General features: G+C 44.5%; 1 protein-coding gene across 2 annotated transcripts in view; it reads left to right on the plus strand.

The window, feature by feature from the left end:
* The window catches only part of SLC68A1 (solute carrier family 68 member 1), a 183,234-nt gene that overhangs the window by 94,766 nt on the left and 62,099 nt on the right, over window positions 1-26,369 (plus strand). For both annotated transcript variants that reach the window (XM_086922687.1, XM_086922688.1), the window contains one exon: window positions 21,313-21,409. In XM_086922687.1, the coding sequence (XP_086778813.1) occupies window positions 21,313-21,409 (97 nt within the window). The remainder of the gene's footprint in view (window positions 1-21,312; window positions 21,410-26,369) is intronic.

Consider the following 26,369-nt stretch of genomic DNA (forward strand, 5'->3'; position numbering starts at 1 on the left):
TCTTCATTTGTAACCTCTTTGAATCTTTTGATAACCTCGCCATATTTCTCTTGTGCATCCTTCTCATTAGATCAATTTCTACTCATCCCTATAAATTCACCATATGGCATGCTACTTATTAAGGATTTCTGATGAAACCTTGCACCATGGAGAACACCAGTTGCAGTAGCTTTTCTATAAAGCGTAGTTTCTATTTGTCCATCTTGTACTGTTGATGTGTCATTCTGTTACATCTAGGAAATTCACTTGTTCTCTACTCATTAAACATGTAAATTCATGGCCCAAATAATTATCATTCAAATCTGTCTTGTGATCAAGGCCCTCTGTGGCTATAAAGCATCATCAGTTGAAACAATAAATCACAGACGTTTGTTTCACCCATTTCTGAGAGAGCGTTATTTGTTTTGTTGTATATATAGACATCTGTGAACAAGGGCGGATGACCGAAACCCGTCCGATTTAGCGGCTCCATGAAATAAAAATTGCGTGCCAGAAGCGCTTGATTCGCGTTCTTTGTGCTCGCCGGAAGGAGGTGCAGGGGACAGCGTTTGGAATATATATATATATATATATATATATATATTCATTCATTTCATTGTGTCAATTTGCATGTTAAGAAATGACTGACACCGTTGGACTGATGGAAGTCCAGTGTCCTATGTTGATGTTTATGAAAGAGATGTTTAAATGCTGCCTCTAATCGGCGCCCGCCACTATCGATAAAGGCGGTTGCCGAAACTCGTCTTGTTGTGTTCGTTTTCATTTTCCCAATAAAATCTGGGATGGAACTGTTCCAGTGAGTGCTGGTAATTATTTTACCACGAGCCTGAATTTATGTGCGGTGCCCGTCACCGCGCTGAACAGCACCCGACCGTGAGTGAAGGGAGGAAGTCGTGAGGTGGTGTTGAGCAAAATAAAATAACACGCACCCAATTTGGGTTCTCCTCGTCATTTAAGCAGGACTGCTGAGACGTGTTTATGCCAAATATATATATATATCACACTCCAAATTCCGACTTCCTCCCTTCACTCACGGTCAGGTGCTGTTCAGCGCGGTGACGGGCACCGCACATAAATTCAGGCTTGTGGTAAAATAATTACCAGCACTCACTGGAACAGTTCCATCCCAGATTTTATTGGGAAAATGAAAACGAACCCAACAAGACGAGTTTCGGCAACCGCCTTTATCGATAGTGGCGGGCGCCGATTAGAGGCAGCATTTAAACATCTCTTTCATAAACATCAACATAGGACACTGGACTTCCATCAGTCCAACGGTGTCAGTCATTTCTTAACATGCAAATTGACACAATGAAATGAATATTTTACAACCGGCAAATCCAATCCAAAGCCTGTTTCCTAAACTATTTCGCCCTGAATGGGCACTCTCCACTGTTTTGGAAAATAACTTTCACAATTGCCACATTGTTACCTAAATGCGGGAACCGGACCTGACATCATATCTTTGCCGCCATAATATATCGCCCAGGATGGGCATATTACATTTCATCATCAGAACCCACAACACTTTAATCTATGTTTCTAGTAACATTTGCACAATTGTGGGCACTAAATATACTCCTTGGATGGAGTATCATACAAAAGTATCTAGGTCATAATCAGTCTTGTTCACAATTACGTCAAGTTAATTGCATGACAGGAGGCCACCTTTAACACGCAATCCCCCTTCTCTTTATCTCAGCGAGTACACACCATAATACAGTCCTTATAAGTGGATCGCCATCTCCTCTCCACTGTTAAGACCCCTCAGCATTTTTGTCTGATTGTTGATAATGTGCCTAGACTCCAATCTACGCAAATATAGTTGTCTATCCCCTCCTCTCATGTTAGGGGGAACATGATCCATACAAAAGAATCGCAACAGATCCCTGTTGCTTTGGTGATGTGGCTAAAAGTGTTGAGCCACCGGATATGTGACATCTCTGTTCGTAATGGCTATAAGATGTTCTAAAATACGCACTTTTGTTTGGTGTATGGTGCTACCGATGTACTTCGAGCCACACGGGCATACTAAACAGTATACAGTTTGGCTTGTGTTACAGTTCATGAATTTCTTTATCCTTTTTGGTTCATCTAGTCCAGGCACATCATACGTCTTACCTTTATTACTGTTTTTGCATGCCCTACATTTTGAGCAGGGAAAGAAGCCAACAATTTCCTCAAAAGCAGGTGGTCTGGTTTCTGAGGGAAAATTACTTTGGACTAAACTGTCTCTCAGTGTTTTCTCTCTCCTAAATGTCATTAGAGGCACTTTTGGCAGATCCCCCCCCAATTACTGGGTCAGATTTCAAGATGTGCCAGTTCTTTCTAAAGGCTCTTCTGATGTCATTTGAATCACTGGAATACTCTGTGATCATCCTAAAGCTATTCTGGACGTCTGCCCCCTTTCTTCTCTCAGCTATTGGATGGTCACTGAGTACCTCAAGTCTCGAATTGGCATCCACCTTTGTTTTGGCTTGTGTTAGAGTATCTTTGTAATATCCCCATGCCTCAAACCTTTGTATACTCTCTCTATCTGCTGCTTGAAAATCGCAATCATGTGTGCAATTCCTTTTTATCCTCAGAAGCTCGCCCTAGGGGATGCTAGTTATTGTTTTCCCCAAATGGCATACTCGCTTGCAGCACAGAATTCCCTGCTGTTGGTTTCCTGTGCAATCTAGTACACAGTCGGCCCTCAGCAGGGAATACCGTGGGATCGAGAAAGTTCACTGATTCTCTACTTATCTCACCTGAAACTTGAGGTTTAGGTCATTCATGTTTAGCACTTCCAAGTACTCCCTAGCTGATTGTTCTGTTCCCTTAAAGATAATAAATAAATCATCAATGTATCTGTTTCAGCTCATGACCCTACAGGTCCATTCCACATTTCTCTCCGCCCAGGCCGCCCACGGAAAGGTTCGCATAACTCGACTGATCATTGAGTTGTTGTAAGGTCTCCCTTTTTATCAAACTCCTCTTTTAATAGTACCACATTGCCGCCATTATCAGACCGTTTGCAGACAATGGTACCGTCACTCTGCAAGCTTTTAATTGCTTTCCTCTGTTCCTCCCTGATATTAGTTCTCATTCTTCTTTTGTTGTTAATGTGACGTAACTCTATCAATTCATTAGTTACCACCTCTGTGAATATGAAATTAAATTAAATTAAATTGGGTATTAATAAAGCGCACGGATACTCACAGAGAGTGTCCCGGCACTAATCAAAAAAACTGAAACAGAAAGAGGCCCGACCGACACCATAGTGTTATTGTTCGAACAGCCACATTTTAACTTGTTTCCTACAAGACAGCAAGTCGTGTGTCAGTCTAAGGTAAGAGGGCAATTTGTTCCACAGACTAGCAGCTTGAAACTGAAATGACCGTCCTTCTATCCGAGATTTCGTGATCTTGGGAATCACCATGAGGGATTGTTTAGAGAATCTTCGGACCCTTTGAGGCTGGTAACGTTGGATCCTATTTCTCAGTTAACAGTACCCGTATCATGGAAGGCACGATAAGCGAGCACTAGGGCCTTAAACGGGTCCCTCTTTCTCACCAGGAGCCAGTGCAACGCCTTCAGGTGGGGCGACATTCGCGTCTGGGGTTTACCATAAGAATAGTTCTAGCTGCAGCGATCTGGACAACCTGCAGCCGATTGAGCAAATACTCTGGCAGCCCCAGATACAAGATATTTACGTAGTCCAACCTTGATGTAATTAAGGCTTGCACTGCGATCTTGCGGGATTCCACCGGGAAAAGGGGAAGAAAGCTTTTTACCATTCTTATCAAGCCGAAGCAAGTACCAGCGACAGCTTGAATTTGGGACTTCATCGCTAGACTAGTGTCCAACTTGACTCCCAGGTTTTTAATCGTGCTGACTGGGGCCAAAGGAGGGGACATGCAGCCGGGCCACCATAAATTCCAGTCAGCACAAGGGGGGCAGAAAAGATGATTTCGGATTTTTCTGGATTACTCTTGAGTTGGTTAAGTCTCATCCAAGAAAATACCTCAGTTAAGCATTTATTTATCTCCCTTCCACGAAAACTCGCACCTTTGTCACAAGTGAACAGGAGTTTAGTATCGTCGGCATAGGAAATAAATTTTGCTCCGTGTAGTTCTGCCAGACGTGCAAGTGGGGCCATATAAATATTAAAACGTGTGGGGCTGAAAATAGAGCCCTGCGGGACCCCCACTTGCATTGGAGGAATGGCAGCTGTAAAGGGCGGGGACCACCGCCTGCCGCTCAGTAAGGAAGGAAGCAAACCAATTGTACACCGTGCCCCGACACCACACTCCACTAACCTGCGCAGGAGCTGGTCATGGGGCAGGGTGTCAAAGGCTGCTGATAAATTCAGCAGTATCAGCACAGCACTGCCCCCTTTGTCCATCTGAATTTTAATGGTTTCTGAAACCTCCAATAGGGCTGTTTCTGTGCTTAGATTGGTTCTAACGTCAGACTGGCTGACATGAAGCACATGGTTTCCTTCTATATAATCTGTTAGCACGGAATTAACGTACTTCTCCAGGACCTTTGAAAAGAAGGGCAGCAGGGAAATAGGCCTATAATTGGATGCGACCGCAGGGTCCGCTGTAGGTTTCTTCAGGAGGGGGATGATTTTTGGCTTTTTCCAGCAACTAGGTACCGTTCCCTGTCCAAGTAAAGAGTTAAGAACTGAATTGACTGCAGAATTTAAAGGTTCCGCAATTTTCTTCAGGAATTTTGCTGGACAGTGGTCAGAAGGAGAGCCCGACTTCAGAGTTACAATGATGTCCAAGGATTTTTCTAAGGAAATAGGGGGAAGTTGGGTAAGTGCGTAAATAACCTCCGAGGGCTGGGCACTCAATGTCTCATCAGTTTCGGCTGTGCGCATAGGAGCAAATGACTGTTGAATGAAAGTAGATTTTGTCATGAAAGAAACCAGCCATCTGATGAACCCAACTGAAGGTGGGAGTACATGCCTTGCTTACAGCACTGGGGATGAGAAATCCTTAACAATTTTAAAAATCTCTTTGCTGTTATTAGCAGCCCCTTTTATTTTTAAGGTAAAGAAATGTTTCTTTTCAGCGCACACATCGTTAAAATAAGCTTTCAAGGCTTGCTTGTAGATGGCTTTATCCTTAAAGTCAAACTTGGTTCGCCACACTCTTTCTAATCGTTTGCAGGCACTCCTGCTTTTCCTGAGAGTCTCTGTAAACCATGGCACAGAGGCGCGGCCAATTGTGGCTTTACGCGTTGAGGAGGGCCCCGACACCGCGACCTGTTCTTCAAGACACTTCCCTAGGATAGGGACATCGGTTTCTGGGTTACCACTAAAGGGAATCGGGTGCTTACCCAGAACGATCTCCATGCGTAACCTGATTAATGGGTCTGAAGGTGCAAGGTGCAAGAACGGAGCTTATCCCCAGGTTGAGCATGGGATAAAGACCTAGGGATTTTAAAAACTCAAGAGAAAGTGATCCAACCATACCAATAGTTGAGGAGTATCAGTTTCCATACTAACGCTGGAGAATAATTGGTCTAACGTATGACCCTTTTCATGGGTGGGAAGATTAATATAAGGGGACAGTCCGAAGATCGCTAAAGATTCCAAAGGCCGAATAGCATCGGAGTCAGAGATCATCCATATGGATATGAAAGTCTCCTAACAAAAGGCAGTGCCTATATGTAATGGAAATAGGAGAGATGGCTTCAGTGAGTGACTCAATAAACTTGCCACCCTGATCTGGTGGCCTATAAACCAGAATGCCCGCAATAGATTCATGATCCGAGACAATGAGCATGAAACTGAGGCTTTCAGCCTCCACAGTATCATGCGCAGGAAGAATAGAGCAAGACAGTGAAGATTTAAAAATTATACCAACTCCACTCCCTCTTCCTGCAGGCCTATCCTTCCTTATGAACTGATAGCCAGGCTGGATATCCCCTGCTATCGTAGGGTTTGAGGCCTCATTCAACCAGGTTTCAGTTACAAACATAACATCAGGGTCGGACTCAAGTAATAAGTCGTGCAATTAGGCTTCATGTTTTTTTATAGAGCAGGTATTCAGGAGGAGGAATTTCAGAGGCTTATTATCCCGTAAGCCCGGGTCCGGAACTGAACGCTTGCTAACCTTAAATGCGCTTCCGCCCATCCGTTTGCTTGCGCCCGTCTGATGTCCGGTCCGGTTCCCGCATTTAGGTAACAATGTGGCAATTGTTAATGTTCTTTTCCAAAACAGTGGAGAGTGCCAATTCAGGGCAAGATCGTCTAGGAAACAGGCTTTGGATTGGATTTGCCGGTTGTAAAATATTCATTTCATTGTGTCAATTTGCATGTTAAAAAATGTCCGACACCGCTGGACTGAAGAAAGTCCAATGTCCTATGTTGATGTTTATGAAAGAGCTGTTTAAATGCTGCCTCTAATCGGCGCCCGACACTATTCGTTTTGCCAATAAAATCTGGGATGTAACTGTTCCCGTGAGTGCTGGTAATTATTTTTCCCCGAGCCTGAAAAAAATAGCAGTCATTGCATAAGTCATTGCATAGTGCTTCCTGAAATTCGGACTGGTTCACATCATATCCCAGTAGCCAGAATATTTATCGTGTGACCCAGCAGCATCGGACCGCCCCTCATAGATTGTTTCTCTCGCCTCCATCTAGGGACCTAGGGACCTCAGACCTACTCAAATTTGCAGGAGCAGCCTAGCGCGCTTGGTACTTCAATTTCTCCGCCTCATGCACCAGCCACCCCCCTCCCCTTCCCCCCCCCCCCATCCAGTATTTCAGTAAATCCCTACATGCTACCATTAGCGCCCCATTACTAAAAAGTAAGGCATATCGGTCCATAGATTGCTCACCCCAGATGCCTAATGCAATCAGTTGGGGAGTGAGTCTCACCTCGTAGCCTAGGACTTCTGATAATCTGTTACCCACCCGCTTTCTTGGGCATTCCCACAGAGTATGCTGCAGGGTGCTCTTCATCTGACAGCCCCACAAGCAGTAGTCGTCAGTCTCTCATCCCATACAGAACAGACGAGTACGTGTATAGTGTGCCCTGTGCAGGATTTTTAACGGGATCAACTGAAATCTCACCCTAATGGCGACCATGCTAGGGTAACCACATGCCTGCCCCCCTGTCATTGTCCTTAAGCCTTTATTGAAAAACTAATGGAGGAGTATCACCCGATGTATAGGCTGAAGGTTTTCCAAAAGTGGAATAATTATTCCTTTTCTAAAAAAACCCTCACTCACCACCTAGTGGTGACATACTTCATCATCGGGGTCCACCCTGGTGGCCTAGCGTCACCAGGGTGTGCTTTGACACCTGTAATACAGTGGAGCAGGTTGTGAGATGTAGGTGCAAAAAAAGTGTTAAAAATTGTCCTGGTTTAACTTTATAAGAGTGAATTTTAATGAAAAGCAACTGGACAATAATAAAATAATAAAGAGTGAGATACTGGAAGGGGAGTTACGGCCTACGTATCTCAATATGTGTTCATAGTGCGTTGGTCAACATGTTTCTACCGTTAGGGAAGGTTCCCGGTATTCATCAGGACCAAGGAGATGGACGGTATGAGCCCCCTAAAACACTCACCCTATCCTAAATCCTTAAAGAACCAGTGGTAAAGTGTACCAAAGTTGGAGTGCTCACAAAAATATAGAGGTTAAACAAAAAATCTGTGGGGAGAGAAAATAAACGGGCGTCAGGCGCAAATTATCCTTACTAGCCTGTTACGTCGTGCAGACTCTCAGTGCATACATACTGCATGCCACAGTGGTGTTTGGAAAAACTTCAAGAGACGAAGAGCGTGATCATATTGTGAACGTGAGCGCTTATCATTAAGGCTAGGATGGTATTGTATCAAAGTCTATAGGTGCGTGCAACTTTGCATGCAATAATGCTATGTTTATTGTCATATTTCAGTAGTATGCAGAATTGCAAGGTTATGTCGCAGTTATATTCAGATGCGCATTATTATAAGGCAGGGGCCACGTTATGGTAGCCCTCCGTGGTTATTACGTCATCATAAGACATACAGGACTCACAAACATGTAACATGGAGATGGTCACAGATGCTGCATGGCACAAGGCAGGCTTACTTGTGGTAATTTCCTATTATACTTCGGCGGGCAGGGGGTAGGTGCATCACGCGGTACAACGTATTCTAAGTGAAGAAATATTGTACCCGTGATAAGGTAAAGAATTTCGATAAATGCCGGGGTGTGGTAAAGTGTGGCCACATCGGAACAGGTGCGTGGCCTTGCATCTGTTCGTATCAGGATTCTGTGGGAAAAAGGAGGTTTTACTTAGTTTACTGGCGTGGCGAGAGGCCCATAACCTACGTCTACCTTCCGCTGCTCGGCTATGAATGCCGTGCAAAGCGGAGCCAGTAATAACGAAAGGCTGCTTCCGGGTGCGGTCACGTGGGAGTCGCGTCACCTGTGCAGAATGGGCGTAGAGTAGAGGCAAGAGACTGCATGATGAGTCGGGGGCACCCAATACCCTGTATTTCAATGGCGATTCCTCCTCTACCTTCTCCGTAGCGTCTCACATTTGCTCAGTATACATCTCCTCTGCTGGTATCTCAATATCAGACTCCCTGATAGCTTGTATTTAATCTGCAAGTCCGCGAACAAGATCACTGCACCCTCCTTCCACACCTCACCCAATTTGGAGATCCCCAAGAGGTCCCACTTCCTGTGTCCCTCTACCTCAGGCAGACCACTCAAGAGATCAGAATCCCAGAGTGGAATCTCTAGGGTCAAATTCCCTCACCATACCAATGTACATGTCACCCTCTTTCATATATTGACCACTGTTTCGGTAGGGAAGGGTAGAGGGGCAGCGTCTTCCCTCCGTGGAGTTGACGGAGGTAGTCCTCCAGGCCCATAGCGGGACGGTCAGCTCTAAGGGACGGTTCCTGCTGGGATGAAAACGCCCAGTCGTTGGCAACAAAGAACTGCAAGGCTCAATAATAGAGCCAGAGATTCGGGAGGGGAATTAGGTGTTTTGTCAGAAGCAAGAGGGCAATCCTGAGGACCCCAACGTCCAACAGCAGTACTCTTGTGACTCCGGCCACCATATTGTAGAAGTTGTCTGGGGACAGGAAGTGTGTGTTCTGCACAATTTACAAAAAGTTAGGTGAGTAGATCATTTTGTAGAGGGCCACTGCCCAGGAGAGACAGAAGGAGTTTCCTCCACCTCTCCACATCGGGACAATAGGCCTCCAGGAGTTTTGTCTTGGTTTCCTGGAAAAAATAATCCTGATCCTGGGTAACAGAGATACCCAAATAACACAACCCTCCGGTAAGGGATGTTCCGAGCCCAGCTCCGAATCCCCCTCTTGCACCGGAAATTCCAATGACTTGTACCAGTTAATGCGGCAAACCAGGTCTCCAGGATATGCAAGACTCAAGACACAGAGCTCAGGGCGGGGCAAGATACTGGAGGACATCATCAGTGTACGATGAGACAACATCCTCCCATCGCGGGTCCCATAGGAGGCCCTGAATTTGTGCATCCAGCCGAAGCCACGATTCTAGCGGTTCAAGTACCACCACACATAGGGGCGAGAGCGGTCAGCCCTGCCTGGTGCCCTTGGATAGCCCAAAGCTGTCAGAGATCACCCCAGTAACGTGGACTCTCACCACGGGGTCTGTATGCAACAGACCAGCCCAGGATAAAAAATATGGCCCAATGCCCATCTTACTAAGCATGGACATCAGATAGGGCCATTCCAGGGAGTCGAAGGCCTTTTCGGCATCCAGGGCTAAGAGGATCCTAACTCAAGAAGCCCCTTGCTACATGCCAAGCAACCCATCAGCCCTGTAATGATAACAGACTCCTTTTGCAAGGTTTATGATCCTTAAATCTCAAATCCATTACAGCACGGGAGAAAAAAACCACCCGTACAACTTCTCTCAGACAACTCCCAACTGTTTTTCCCTGAATACCACCACCACACCATTCTGTTAGATCATACCCACCTTCAACATTCCACTACCAGCTAATAGGGATACTACAAGCCTCCTCAGAATCTGCAGTCTGGCTCTTTAAGGCATAAACAAAACCTACACTATTTTTGAAAACACAGGCTACTGATTTGCTCCGTTTTTGAGTGGCCTTTGAAAGAGGTTATATCACCTTCTAACTGTCTCCACTTAGGCACTCGTTATGAGTGCTGCAACAATCTTGACAGAATTCCAGCACCCATGAATCAAGATGTCATCCGGTCCGATAATTCTTGGGTGCGGGAATTCCTCCTGATTATGGATTTTATATCTCAAAATGGGGAATAGCTGTGGGAAATAGTGTTTACTTCCTTATTACCACAGTTTACCTTATTCATGTTAAGCCATGTTTTACTGGACAAAATGTGATTGAGGAAATAATTATTAAAAGAAGGGGCAACCTATTAACCTTGGGACCTAGGTAGTATAATATAATAGAAACCAATGGCCCCTTACGGGTGAAGTGTGAACCTCAACGTTCACGGTAACCTAGGGAATAACCATCAACCTCTCCCACTGGCCTCTGACCAAAAACATTTGTGTGTCTTGATTGCTGGGGCCTTCTTGATTTGTTGCAGTGCTTGGACCTGGTGTAGCCTCGCTGTCTGAACCCTCCGAAACAGAGGTGTCGGAGAATTTAATGTAGCCTCTGTACCTGCCCCTACCTCTGTTGATGTATCTCCCAGACCATTATGTCTGTTGTTTGTCGTATTTCGCTATATCTTTTGCAAGCTTATCAAGTTTACTTTGTTGAGTAACCAAATTAAACTCTGCGACTTATTTCTCTAGGGCTTCCAATGCTTCCTTGGCATTATTAAGTGCAGTGTCATCAAGGATCCCCTTGTTAGATCTTCAGTTTCCTGTTCTAGTTTAGAAATACGTTCAAGAGCAGTGTCTATGCCTAGAACAATTCAGCTATGTGAACATTGGTTGGCAAGAAAGCTTACATTGTTGTGGAATTTAGGGTTCTCGACAAAAATAGCTGGTTAGTTTCGGACTTGTAGATAAATAAGAATAATATTGACCTGGGGATACTGTTTCTTCATATGCCTGTGTAACTGGGTTCGGATATGTTTCGTTTTCAGTCTCTCTAGTTTGCCAATTTGTTCTTGTAAGGCACCCACAAACATGATTGGAGTCTTCCTAAGAAAAGACAGATCTTTAAGGATGCAATCTATGTAGTCTTCTGCATAGGATAATGTGTCTCTGTGTGTCATATTTATGTAAATATTGTATAGCACAAGTGAACCTTTTACTCACCTACCTCACGTTCACTGCGTCGTTGTGTCATTTAGGAACACCTCTTTAATTCCGAATGTATATGTTAACAGAGCTGATTGAGTTAGTTGGTTTTAATAAGATTCCAAGTGTTGATTAATCAAATAAAATGAATTCTTTCTAGCAACGCAATTAATTGATGGTTATTAACTAGGTTACAGTGGAAGTTGAGGTTCACATTTCCCCTTTAAGGCACCATTGTTTCCTATAACATGGGCTGTGGGGTTTCCAGTGAAACTTGTAATTATAATTCGGCCTATAACGTTGGTATCGGCTGAATTGGGAATACCTTGTTATGAGGTCACCATGTTACCCAGGTCAAGGAGTTTGTCACCAGCTGCTTCTTTATCACTAGTTTTAATCTCAATAAATAGCATAATTAAACCAACAAAGGTCTTTCAACACCGGTGCCCGCAATGTTCTCAGACTCTCCTACTATGGAAAAAAGTACAGACATGCACTCAATGGCTACGTTAAATGAAAGGGGCTGCCAGGTTTCCATATCCATTCCACTTCCACCAGGTAAGCACACTCGATTGCCTCTGTTTAATTGATGAACTACTTACTTCCCAACCAGAGTACCTAATACTTGATATGCCTGATATTCTAAAAAAAGAATGGCAACCCAGTATTCGTAAACTAAACTTTGGAAGTTCATTTTTATGCCAGTCTTTATTTTCTTTGACTTCTCACACTGAAATGTATTCCTTTCCTCTTAAATGGCACCTTCTACCATGGATATCAAGTTAATTTCAGTTTAATGCTTTTCTGCTAGTGTTAGCTCCCATTGGGATGTAGTTTGTATGAACAAGGGTGGTTCTTTCTGTCATGGAGTATTTTTTGAAGAGGCTTGCTTTCTAATAAAGCTTAGCGATAGTTTTTCCAAAACATCAGGCGAGAAGGGAGTACGCACATTTCAGTGGATAGTTTATTCCATTCCCAAGCTACTGCCATCAAGCACACCCGGACCTCCAAAGGAGGCGTTCCTAACCCCGACCAGAAATTGCCCACCAAAGAGCAGAACACCTTACGGAGTCTGGATATTGTGATTTTTCAGCCAAAAAGAAGGTAGCAGAGCTATGCATACCCCAATAAACAATCACTAATGATTACAACAAGACACACTCAATCAATTATATGGGAGCCATGATCCCTCTCTCATGAGCCAGTCTCATACAGGCAGCAGCATTCTTCACGGATTTTGAAGACCTTTAATTATGATGGTCTCCTGTATTTCTGTCCCAATTTTCAAACTGTGAATGTGAACACTGTAGGGATAATGTGAAGATTAATAGACACAAGCTGTAAGGAAATGGGAAGGTTAAATGAAGGTGGTGCTGGTAACTGCAAACTCTGTATGGTGGTAGTCAGGTTTAACTTTCTGTTGGAGATGCAGCTTTGGCAGCCCCATTCAGACTACTTTTTTGCAAATAGACACAGTATTGCTTCAGGCAACAAAATATGAGATCAGTCCTTTGGTGGTGATCTCTGGCACTTTGTCATTCCTTTGTTTAGTTCACTGGTTCCCGGCAAGGTGGTATTATTGGAGAGTAAGTACATACTATGATGTACTTTTGCACAAAAAAGCAGTGGTGTAACGCACTCAAGTTACCTCTGCTGAGGATTGTGAGCTTTTGGTTTTCCCAATTTAAAACCAAGTGCTTTTGTTGATGTAGAACCTTCCATAAAAAGAAGAAATTTTGCTTCACAGTCTTGCATTGTGCCATTTACATTATTTGGTATCAATAAGTTCTGCAAAGAATTGTCAAGAAATGTGGTACTTCTTTAAGAGATATTTTTGTCAAATTAAATAGTACAAAATCCTTGCTTCGAATTTGGATGCAACTATGTTCTTTACTTAAACCAGATGCAGTGTGTGCTTCCACTGTTGAGCTACTTAATTCATAAACTATTGCACACTTTTGTGACTATAATCATCATTCTACCCGAAGGGATTTGCTAATCTTGATCTTCTCCAAATGAATGTGTCAGCTCAAGACGTTGCTGTGAAAAACAAGTTTGATCTTAATGATGACAGACAAGACCATACATCAAATTTCAAAGTCTCTCTATTTTCTTAATTGATTCCTAAAATCGTGAACATTAGATTTGGTAATTTACGGCTACTCAGTAAATTATTTAAGCCTACAAGGGAGGGTATTTTTGAGAAATACGAATGTAACAAACTTGCTCAGTGGACACTGTATCCATACCACTCCTCTCACTCTATCTCAGTCATGAAATTATTTCCAAACAAGGCAGTATCCTGTTTAGCTATTGCGAAACAGCCTTAACCTCATGCGTGCGAGCGGAATTCCGCTCGTACGCTGAGATTTTTTAAAACGCACTTTACGTGACGAGCTGGGCTCGTCATCAGCGTGCGAGGAGGCTACGCCGTGACGAGCCCAGCTCGTCATCAGTGTTGAAGGGGTTAAGTAGCGAGATGTCCAAAATGTATTCCTGTATGTAATTTGGGATTCTTTTTCCTCACAGTGCCTATTACGTCTGACTGAAGTATCAATGAGCATATTTGTGCATTGGTGAACCAATTCTAGCTTTTAAAAGGAGCCAGGTAGTCATAGCTTTCAGATCTTTTGATTGGCATCCTATTGGAAGTGCCACAAAAACCTTTATTGCCTATTCTCTATGCTTTTTCAGAATTACAAGGGCTGCACTTGCTCAAATTCTGGTTATTCAAAGGGATTTATATTACTACATGAATTGTGTGAAAGAGAATATCACATCAAAAAAAGCTATTTAGACTGATATACCATTGTTTATCTATCAATCAGGAGTTATATAGCACTGCTAACCACCCGTTAGGGTATTCAGGTGCTTGCAGGTCCCAGAAGATCATTTGAACAGGCATGTCTTATGTGTCCTTTGGAATTCCGGAAGTGAGGTGATGGTCCAAAGCTGGGTGGGGAGGCTGTTCCAGGTCTTTGCTCCAATGTAGGAGAAGGAGTGTCCTCCACTTCTGCTTTGGTAGATGTGGGGAGTGTGGGCAATTGATAGGGAGGCGAAGCATAAACTCAACGTTTGGTGCAAGTTCAGGCGGTGGTTAATATATGCAGTTGGTTGTCTAGAGCCTTGTGTGCGCGGGTCAGCTGCTTGAATTGGTATCTCTTCTGTGGGTGGAGCCAGTGGAATCATAAAGTGTATTGCACAAAAGTTGAACCTGCTAAGCGGAAAATGTGTAATATTTCAATCCCTCAAGTCTTAAAAACTGTTTAGTATGGTGGTCTACACATACCTTTGCAGGTCAGTAGCCTTAATCCTGTCCTCCATTTGAAGCCTGTAGTCAAGTGTTTAAAAAAAATATATAATCCCTCATAGAATTGGGTGGCAGCTGCAGAAACATGTACTTAAACAGCACTTGCTGTTGCACAATTTACTTAGGCCATATTTTCATTCGTAGAAATGTTTGGCAGCAGCATGGTGCGAAACACTATCACACATTTTATTCCACACAGATGTGGTATTTGAAATTAGCAAAGCACCTACACCTGTTCTCAAGATGTGTTGGGAATCAACAGTGACCTCGTTGAAATGGAATATCAGTAGACTCAAATGGGAAAATCTATACACCGATCATACTAACATGCTTCCGTTTTGGGAGATTGGACTGTTGCCACATGCCTACATTATGCATCCTAGTACACATTGATGCGGTTCAGAGGGAATTCAGTGTAGATACATGATATTTGAATGTCCTTTACCCCCCACTGTTGCTACAGCCTCACATAGTGAGGATCCTATTTTCTGCAACATGGACTTGTCTTGACATAAACAGGAACTGGATGCTAACGGAAATTGCATGCCTCTGACCAATCTTCTCAGCAAACAAGGGAGGAATTTGCATCCAGATCCCAAGTCACTGAACTTGGAGAGATAGCACCTAAAGTTATAGAATTTGGCTAATACAGTTATTTATGCCCGTGTTCTATCACAATAGTTATCAAACGGCGTTAGTCCCTCGCAAGCGACAGCGCTGAACCAACTACAATATTTGTTGATATTCAAGTGATAGGGGTTAGCCTGCATGTCAGTACATAAACATGTAGCGATCGATGCAGCTTATTTACAAGAGAGTGAACACTTATATATTTAGACTCCATGGACTATTGGAAGGTTTAAAGATACTTTTTCCCTACATGAGCCATGGTGGCACGAACTAGGTTTATGAATGTATCTTTCTTTCCAACACGTGCACACATGCGTCCCTAAGAAGCTGTTGTCGAAGTGAGTCTAGTGGAAATAATTGCTTCAGAGAATCAGTAGCTATAAGTAAACAGAGGGTACACACCCTCAATTACTTAGCAAAAATATTTTTTCCTTTTCCTATCAATTAAACATACTATTACTATCTTCCTCACAAATACATAATTTCTAGCAAAGTATCTCTTACTAACTCATTTACATAGTTGTGATGTGTAGCACATGGTCTCACAAAAACATTCTGCAAAACAAGGTAACTTTCTCTAGCTTTTACACAATTGTACAAAGAAGATACTTTTTCAAATCAGATTTAGCCAGGTGGGTTCAGGTGTAGTGCAAGCAGCAAGATCCATAACTCAATTCTATAACAAGACCAATAGTACACAAAGTGTCGGTGAGGGTGGCAAGCAAAGTGCGCACAGGTGTCTGTTTTGGGATACTTGTACTCAAAGTTCTGATCACGCTGTACTTTATGTGGTCCCACCGCCAATGGCCACCAACAATAACTACAATCTATGCAAAAGGAGCGTGTGATTCATCCAAATAATGATAGCGTTTCAAGCAGTGTGCTCATATATCGTCCATTCTCTGTGTATCCAATCAAGAAAATCCCAAGGGAGACTTGTTTAATTGGAAAACCAATTCCGAATTTATTATTCAATTCAATTTTTGAACACAAAGATACATTATCCAATTTATTCAGCCAACGCGTTTCGCCCTGAGCGGACATCATCAGGGATGTAAATTGAAAACAAGGCAGTCAATCATTTTTTCACTTACATATTCACACTTCACCATAACATAAATTTGAAATCAGTCACTATGAATATATTAGTTCAGACTCCCTACCTATATCCAATCTAAAAACAAAAAGACATGCTCATTCATGAGTTAAATGCAATATGTTTGTTTGTTTATGTTTTTGTGATTTGTATTGCGCGCAAATACCCGGAGGTGTCTCAGCGCGTGTGTTTCTTATGGCAGAGCACGCTGAGAGAATCACTGATCAAATAACCACGTCTTGAGCAATCTGCGGAAGCTGGTGAGCGTGGGGCTGTATCTGATGGGCAAAGGAAGCGAATTCCAGAGCTTGGGAGCTGCCACCAGAAAACGTCTGTCTCCCCATGTGGAGGTTCTATTGCGGGGAACTGAAAGAAGACATGACGAGGATGATCGCAACGATCTGCTGGGGGCATAGATGTGAAATGCATTCCTCAAAAACTGTGGTCCTACGTTGTGCATTGCCTTGTAGGTGATGCAGAGCGCCTTGAATTTGATCCTGCTTCTGACCCTTAGCCAGTGCAGTTGACGTATGGCTGCTGAGGTGGATTGGCGCTTAGGGATGCCAAGCAGAACTTCGCTGCCGCATTTTGAATTGTTTGTAGTTTGTGGAGAACCTGTTCCTGAGCATTAAGGAACAGGGCATTGCCATAATCCAGTTTAGAGAAAACCAGGGTGGAGATCAGCGTTTTTCCTGCAGATGGAGAGAGGTATGGCAGTAGTTTCTTGATTTTTCTTGGCATGTGAAAGGATGCAGATACCACCAAATCCACATGTTATATGTACAGCAACTTGTCGTCAAACATAATCTCGAGGTTTCTGACCTTGGTATCTGGGACTGGTGGTGGGCCTATTTTGCTTGGCCACCAGGTGGGGGACCATCTAGGCAAAAGGTTTCCAAAGGTCATGACCTCGGTCTTGTCCAAGTTTAACTTTAGGCAATTGCTCGCCATCCAGGAGCCGATGGCAAGCATCCCCTCCTGAAATCTGGATGCCACGGCTGGCCCGTCCTTATGCACTTCCACCACAATCTGGGTGTCATCAGCATAGGTGGTTAGGCTCAGTCCGCGATGTTTAATCACCCATGCCAAGACCGACACATACATATTAAATAGTGTCAGACTTAGTGATGATCCCTGGGGCACTCCGCACGGAAGGGTGAAGATGGGTGAATAGTATTCACCCAGTTTCACTGATTGAGTGCGGTTGGCCAGGAAGGATGCAACAAGCTCCTTTGCAGATGGTTGATCCCCAGGGTTGCGACACGTTCGATCAGGATGGAATGATCGACCGTGTCGAAGGCAGCGGACAAATCCAACAGGACCAGAGACGCCCCCCCCCCCCCCCCCCCCCCCCCGATCCAGGATGGCCCTGATTTTATCAGAAGCCTTTATTAGGGCCGTTTCTGGTGCCATGACTCCTGCGGAACCCAAATTGCGTGTCGTCCAGGCGGTGTTCCTGATCAATGAATTCTGAAAGCTGCTGATTCATGATGGATTCGAATATTTTAGATGGAAAGGGGAGTCAGTCAATAGGTCTGTAGCTTGCAGGGTCTAGAGGATCCAGGGAGGTTTTTTTTTTTTAACAGCGGCCTAATAACTGCCTTTTTCCAAATATCCGGGTAGGAACCTGTTTGGAACATGGAATTGCAGATGTCCGTGAGGGGGGGCGTGATCTCCTCATTGATGGATTTAAGTATGGTGGGCGGGCACGGGTCTAAAGGAGACCCTGACCTGATAGAGGTGACCAGTTTGCTAATATGTTCCATGGATACTGTGCGGAAGTTGGAGAGAATAGGTCACAGAATCGGCAGTGGGGAGTCTAAATGAGGATCCTCTGGGTGATGCTGAGAGGTGAATGCTGAGTATATGTTCATCACTTTGGAGGAAAAGAAATTAGCTACGGAATTACATAGCTCCTGGGAAGGCTCAGTGGCCGGGCAGGATGGAGGGTTGGCCAGGGAGTTGACTACTTGAAACTGTTTATTTGCGGAATTGCTGGCGGACTCGATTTGAGATTGGTAGAAGGAGCTTTTTTGCGCAACTATGGAGCGCTTGTAGATTGCTAGCGCCGCTTTATAAGTGTGTTTCTCGTGAGTGTTGTAGTGTTTGCGCCAATGGCATTCGAGGTTCCTACAATGCTGCCTCTGGAGTCTGAGGTCCTCTGAAAACCATTGTGCAGATGGAGTATTCCGGTTGGGAAAAATAGACTTACTCGGGGCTACCGTATTAACTGCATCTTGTACCCAGTTGAGGTACCTGTCAGAAAGAAGGGAAGGGTCGGTTGAACTCTCATAGCGAGAGCTAGCCAGCACGTTAGATAGGCCTAGTGGGTCTACTCTGTTCCAGGCTCGAGTGATCTTGGGTACGTGCGCTCTGAATTGGGGAGGGTTAGGGGTATGTGAGTTCAAAGTAAACATGACTGCTGCATGATCGGACCGTATAAGGGGAAGGACCGTGGGAGGCGTGATATAAGGATTGTTGGTAAACAGCCCATCGAGGGTGTGGCCCGCTGAATGGGTAGGGCCTACGACTAACTGTTGTATACATATGGCATGTAAGTCGGCAATAAGCTGGTTAGTATCCTTATCGCTGGTGGCTTCAAGATAGAAATTGAAGTCGCCCAGAAAGTTATTGTACGGAAATCCTACAGAAGGTTCAATGAGATCATTGAGGGCTGAGAGGAACCTGTTGCGCGGGCCCGGGGGATGATAAACGACAGTTCCTTTAAAAGATTGGTTATTATTGAGGGTGATGGCAAAGGTTACGGCCTCACAGTCCATAGAGTAGACTGATTCTGTTTTTATATGATAAGGGGATTTATAAATGATCGCTAGGCCGCCTCCTTTGCCAGTCAGCCTGTCCTGCCTCGTCACATAGAAACCGTCAGGTATAGCTGCGCCCTGAGGCAAGATCGCCCCATGTTTCTGTGATGAAGAGGATGTCGAGCTTATGTCTGGCAATCAGCTCCATGATTTCTAGGCTGTGTTTCGGGAGGGACCGTGCGTTGATTAACGCCACCCTGTAGTGAAGCTTGGGGGTAGTGGGGGTGCAGGCAGTGACAGAGAGGTCGGTCGGGAGAAAAACGGACAATAAGGGCATAGTAGTGATGAAGAAGGAAGGGAAGAGGCAAGTGGCAGCGTTTTGCACTGAGGAGAAGTGGCATGCATGTTTAATTCTTTGAGCAGCAGTGATGAATAGCGTAATATGGGGCTTCCGGTCTGTAGATCGATTAGACCAGGGGGGAGGGCCCTAGGCGCGGTCCAGGCGCGGACGGGCGCAGACGAGCTTGCCTTAGGCGCTCCTTCGGCGCACACGCCCGCTGCGCACGTCTCCTGCGTGTCAGTGGGGTCATGGGAATTTTATAACGTAATAGGTGAGCAGCTAGACTGCTAACCTGAGTGCAAACCGGAAGTGGGTAGAAACACTTCCTGGCAAGGCGATCTATCCCTCCACAATACAGTTGCTAGTTCCAAAACCTAGAATCCAGTGTCCCCATTTTGACCATTATAATTGCTTTATCGATTTTACATCATATACAAATTATATGTTTTAGACCCTCTACATTACTACATTTCTTCAATTCTGCACCCTACAATGAATAATATTGTGTTACCCTCTAATATCATGATAATCATAGGACTTTAAATTCCATGTTGTGCGCCCATCCATCTTCTAGTATCAATCTTTTTTTTATTGCAAACGTCTTGAATATGAGAGAAAACACCGAGTTGCTCCAGCATATGTAATGCTAGTCCAAGTCTGCTATGCAAGACAACCCTGAGGCCACATTATCACCTATTCCCAACTTCCCATGGTCCTGCTGTGTCTCAATAACCTCCATTCTGTCCACAACGAATATACCCACCATTCACTACCTGTTAATAGTCTTCAAAGTCAGTAGCATGACACTAAATAACTCCTTGTTTTTGGACTGCCCCATATCAATTCATCTCTATTTATGTCCTCTGTCTCTATGAACATTTCCTCAAAAAACCCCAGTGCACTCATCGATTACGTCCCACAATTCCTTTTAGCGTGTCTCCAACACTCTCCTCCTTTCTTAAACCGTCTTGTTCAAACTGGTTTTTAACCTGCTCTCTTATACTCCACTTTCACCAATCCGTGTTCATTCAAAGTCTCCAGTGTGCTCCATTTCTGGTCCACACATCTTTCAACCAATCCATAACCTCTCTGGTCCTCCTGTCCTCCAGCCAGGCTTGAAACCTGTTTAAAAAAAACAGAATGAATGCTGATTGGTGGAAGTAGAATTTGAATTAGCAAAAGGGAAAATAGGCTGAATTTAGCGGGAATTGAGTGATCGGTAGATTGAACCTACTGAGTAACAAGGTTATGAATTGGTTGAAAGATGTGTGGGTTGAAAAAGCTTGTTTTTAGTATAATGTCAAGGTGATTACAGCCTAACACTTGTACTGATAGTGTCCACACAATATTCTTGCTAAAAAAAATTGTTACAAATCCAACATGCTAGCAAAATGCAAGTATGTAAATTTATTAAGGATATCTTGCTGTAGAAATAGTGATACAGATAGCTAATACTTATTAATGCCCCATCAAAACCATTAGTTTGGTAGATGAAATCTACATAGGAAACAATTTCCCACATGATCACAATCCTTTTGAGCATAGTACTTTTAAGGGTTTCCTAGTAAGCATCAGAAGTTAGTTGTATTTTACAACATGTGACATTCTTGGCAGGTTGCAGAACTGCTGTGTTTTAGATTCAATTATGTCATGGATTTTTGATGTTGTAGGAAATGAAAGAAGTTACCTAAAGAGTTAATAACATTGCATTAAGTTTCCTGTAAAGTTAATAAAAAGTATTCTTATGAAATATAGTGACATGGCGGGAATAATCAATAGATGACATTTAATTCCAAAAACCGAACTTGTGAACATATACCTACTTTCATTAACCAAAGCTATGTCTGTCTTTCTATATAAATATATTTTCTTAGTTTTGTCACTTAATTACAATTTAAACTTGTACCCTTCTGACATATTTGTTTTCTATTTTCCCCTTAGGTTTTTCACTGTCACTTTAACAACAATTTCTTTCCCCTCTTCTTGGAACACTTACTATCAGACAGAATTTCATTGTCTACGGGATCATTTTTACTTGGTAAGCATGATAAATAAACATTAGCAATAAACATGTGTCTTTCATTACCTTTAGAGTGAACACATGTTTTGATTGACTGAATAAAATCGTATATGCTCCTAAAACAATTATGAAAAAGTGTCACCCTCAAATTACAGAATCTTTAAAGATGTGAATCCCACTGTTAAAATTCAATACAATTAAATGATTTAAGAAAACGTCTTTATCAAGAGAGAAACATTCATGCTAAATCACAAATCATACTTTTAATTTATAGTGACCTTCTAGTGGACTTCTCCCTTCACTGCACAGCTCCACCTGGTAGCTGCTGCTGCCCCCGTCGCTCCTGCTGACCCTCTGGTCAGGAGTTAGAGGCCCTCCTCCACACGGAGGCTCCTGCCTGCGCCTCATCCATGGTGGTCTAGTGGTAGAGCGTCACTGCTCTGTTTGCTTGACTGCCCTTCTGTCTCTCTTTTTCTGCTTTTCTCTGCCTCTTCTGCCTTTTTCTGCTTTTCTTTCCTTTTTCTGTTTTTTGCTCTCTTCGTTGCCCTTGCCTCTGCAATCCCCCGTGGCCCGACCCCTTCCAGTGACCCTTCCTGCGTTTCCTGCCTCCTAGCTGTCCAGCCCCTCTGCACACTACTTAATGGTGGCCGCTGCACAGTGATTGTGCAGTTCACTGACCTTCTGGTGGACTGCTACCTTAACTGCAATGATCTGCCTGGTAGCTGCTGCTGCCCCCGTCACTGGTGCTGACCATCTGGTCAGGACTTTGAGGCCCTCCTGCTCCCTCAGGCCCCTCCTGCCTGCGCCTCATCACTGGTGGTATAGTGGTAGAGCATTACTGCTCTCCTGCTTGACTGCCTCTGTCTCTCTCTCTCTCTCTCTCTCTCTTCCCCCCTCCCCCTCCTCCTCTCTCTCTCCCCTCTCTTTCCCCCTCCTCTCCTTCTCCCCTCCCTCTACCTCTCCCCTCCCTCTACCTCTCCCTCTCTCCCTCATCAACACTTCAGCAAGCAACTTTCACCGATTGATCTCCAGCTGCACCAACGCTCTGACACCCCTCAAGAAGGTACCAGGCAACACTCCAAGAAAGCCAGCTGGTTCACTCCCGCCCTCCACGAGTCCAGACGCACCTGCAGACGACTCGAGAAGAGATGGAGGAACCACAAAACCCCAGAAATCCAACGCACACCATCTCCTCCTTAAAACCACAAAGAAAATGGCCCTTCAACACATACAAATGCCAACGCACACAACAGCAAAGAACTCTTCGCCATCGTCAAGGAGTTCGCCAGGCCCAACAGCGAGACCACAGACCTCTCACCCTCCCAAGACCTCTGCTACAAACTCGGCAGCTTCTTCCACCACAAGATCAGGCACATCTACGACAGCTTCGACACCCAAGAACTTGCCACAACGCCCGTTACCACAACATGCAACCACGCCGCACCCCAACAGGTCCTGCTTAACTGGACACCGCTTACCACGGACTACACACTCAAGACCATTAAGAGCTTCCACTTCGGAGCACCATCCGACCCTTGCCCATATCACATGTTCCGTAGAGCAGCCACCTCTATCGCCCCAGAGCTTCACTGCACCATCAACTGCTACCTTCCCTGACGACTGGAAACACGTCGAGATCAACCCCCTGCTGAAGAAGCCATCCGCCGACCCGACAGACCTCAAGAGCTTCAGACCCATCTCTCTCCTCCCCTTCCCATCTAAGGTCATCGAGAAGGCCATCACATCCAGTTCTCAGAGTTCATCGAAGAGAACCATGTCCAGGACATCTCTAAATCCAGCTTCCGAAGCAAACACAGCACTGAGACTGCACTCCTCGCCACCACAAATGTCATTCACTCCCTCCTGGACCACGGTGAAACCTCAGCCCTCATACTACTGGACCTCTCGCCCACCTTCGATACCATCTCCCACCGTACCCCAATCACGAGACTCCATGATGACAGCATCCGCAACAAGACCCTGGACTGGACACACTCCTTCCTTACAGGCCGAACACAGCAAGCCAGACTACCTTCATTCCTCTCAGAGCCAAAAGAGATCAGCTGCGAAGTCCCCCAGGAATCCTCTGTGAGCCCCACCCTCTTCAACATCTACATGGCCCCCTCTCAGCCATCACCAGAAACCATGAACTCAACATCGTCTCCTATGCCAACGACACCCAGCTGATCCTCCCTCACCAATGAACCTGCAGCCACCAGAGCCAACTTCCACAGCAGGATGGTGGCTATGGCCACCTAGATAAAAGAGATAGTTGCCTCAAGCTCAACTCGGGCAAGACAGAAGTACTCATCCTGGGACCCGCTCCCACAGCCTGGGACGACTCCTCTTGACTCACCACTCTGGGAACCCCTCCCACCCCCACACAACACACAAGCAACCTTGGCGTCATACTGGACTCCTCACTCACAGTGAACTATCAGATCAACGCCTTATACTCATCCTATTTCCACACGCTCTGCCTGCTCCGAAGGACATTCAGATAGATTCTCACAGGATCCAGAAAGACGGTCACCCACGCACTCATCACCAGCAGACCCAGGTACAGCAACGCACTCTATGCCGACATCTCCCAGAAACAGCTCCGGAAACTACAGAACATCCAAAATGCTGCAACCGGACTGGTACTCTGCATCCCCCGCCGCAGCCACATCACTCAACACCTCTGACAACTTCACTGGCTCCCAGTCAACAAGTCCTGGAAAACATTCAGCCAGACGGTGCAATCCTCCACGGCCGGAGCCGCCGTGTTTAAACATCCATCCAAGTTGCCCCATAACTTTAAGGACGCCACTCCACCAGAAGAGAGTTCAACAGAACATTTATTCAAAAATCTGCACCTCCCCTATCAATTACATTTATCGAATCCCTGACGCGTTGGCTGCTTGTTGGCTGTGTGGATGTGAATGGTTTGCATGCTTGTGTGAGTGGTTTTGTAGGTTTGTGAGTGACTGTGTGAGTGGGTGTGCGAGTGGTTTTATGAGTGTGTGTGGCTGTAATGGCGAGAGGTTGGCTGTGTAAGTACGTCGGTGATTGGGCTCTGCGGGTGTGTGTAGGTACGAGTGTCTTCGGGGGTACATGTTTTTTATTTGGGGTCTTGATCCACGGCGGATCACACAGGGTTACCCTGAATGCCGCGGTGGATCCACAGATCCTTGCGCACAAAATAAACGTTTTTGGACAATTTCTTGCCCATGAGGAGGTCTCTCACAGATCCCTCCATCAGTCCCATGGAGTCATGGTACCTCTGCCCTGACCTCTTCTATCACTTTTAAATTGTATCACCCCCCCCCCCTCCGCCCGCAAGGAAACAGAGTCCTGATGCACAAAAGGTTACGACCAGTGAATCACTGCATTGCTTTAGACATATGGATCCGCAGATCTGTGTCTCTAGATATACATAAATATTTTTACTTCAGTAACACCAAAACTACAGAACAGGTTTACACTAAACTTCAAAAAACACTCTTTTTCAACCAAGATCTAGCTTTCTGACCAAGGTCTAGCTTTCTGCCAAATTTGGTGTAAATATGTTCAGTGGTTTGGGTTGTAGTCGTGTCTAAAATCCCTTTGGGAAATTGCACTAATTTTGAGACCCACCGGTCGTGAACAAGGAAACGTGGTTTCCGAAACACGTAGAGAGTTTGCCATCTGAATAAACTTTTCGTGAAAGCAGTTGTGGTGCCGTGGACCGTTGTTTTGTGCATGGAAATAGGATTCCAACAGAGTTGTGGATTATTGGGCGTCGCTGACCCTCCACGGCCCGCCGTCGCAAGTGGCTTGAGCTGAAGCGAACTGTGTGCAGTGGAATATATATATATATATATATATATATATGAACGAAACAGTCTTCAAGAACACCACACTCCTGCTGTGGAAACGAAGACACGGACCCAATGGCTGCAGTAAAGGAGATTTTATTGAAAACCTCTCTGGTTACGCGTTTCGAGCAACTAGTGCCCTTGGTCACATAGGATTCCAACAGAGTTGTGGATTATTGGGCGTCGCTGACCCTCCACGGCCCGCCGTCGCAAGTGGCTTGAGCTGAAGCGAACTGTGTGCAGTGGAATATATATATATATATATATATATATATATATATATATATATATATATATATATATATATATCTCTCCATGTCATAAGTGATGTAATATGAGAGTTATAGTTGGCTCAGCTATACATGTGTGTATATATATATATATATATATATATATATATATATATATATATCGATATATCAGATGCAGTTCTTCACAAATACTCAAATACTGAAGGAAAACCACAGAATTTTGTGATATCTGCAAAAAGGTGATTTCATCCACAGATGGCAACCCACCCAACGTGCTTCAACTAAAGCCTTTCTCACTTTCCGTCAGTGTTGTTGTTGTTGTTGTTGTTGTTGTTGTTATTATTTTTATTATTATTATAATAATAACATAATCTTTTAAAGCGCCCAGCTACCCTAAAAGGCTTTCCCAGCGATGAGCAGAGGAAAAATAAAATCCACAATAACAGTTTAAAAAAGCCAAGTCTTTCAGCCCTTTATGAAAAGTGAGTAAAGAATGGCAATCTCTTAAAGGCTCTGGAAGGAATTTCCATAGTTTCGGACCCAAGACTTCAAAAGAGCGCCCACCCATATAGGCAAAGCGAAACTTAGGTTCAGTGCATAAGGCCTGGTTCAAAGATCACAGCGTAAGAGAGGGCTGATGGGGCACCACCAGATCCTGAATGTAGCATGGACCAACTCTGGCCTTTACCATGTAGCACTGAGGCTTTGATTGAATATGCTTAGTAACTGTAAGCCAATGAAGCTCTTGGAGAAGATTTTAAACTACAGTGTGATTTGGGAGCCGAAACAGCATTCTAGCCACTGAGTTCTAGATCTGTAGATGGCGAAGGGATGCCATATCTATTCCCAGGTATAAGATGTTACCATAGTCCAGCCTAGATAATACTA

This window comes from Lissotriton vulgaris, chromosome 5 (genome assembly GCF_964263255.1).
Source record: "Lissotriton vulgaris chromosome 5, aLisVul1.2, whole genome shotgun sequence".
Lineage (NCBI taxonomy): Eukaryota > Metazoa > Chordata > Amphibia > Caudata > Salamandridae > Lissotriton > Lissotriton vulgaris.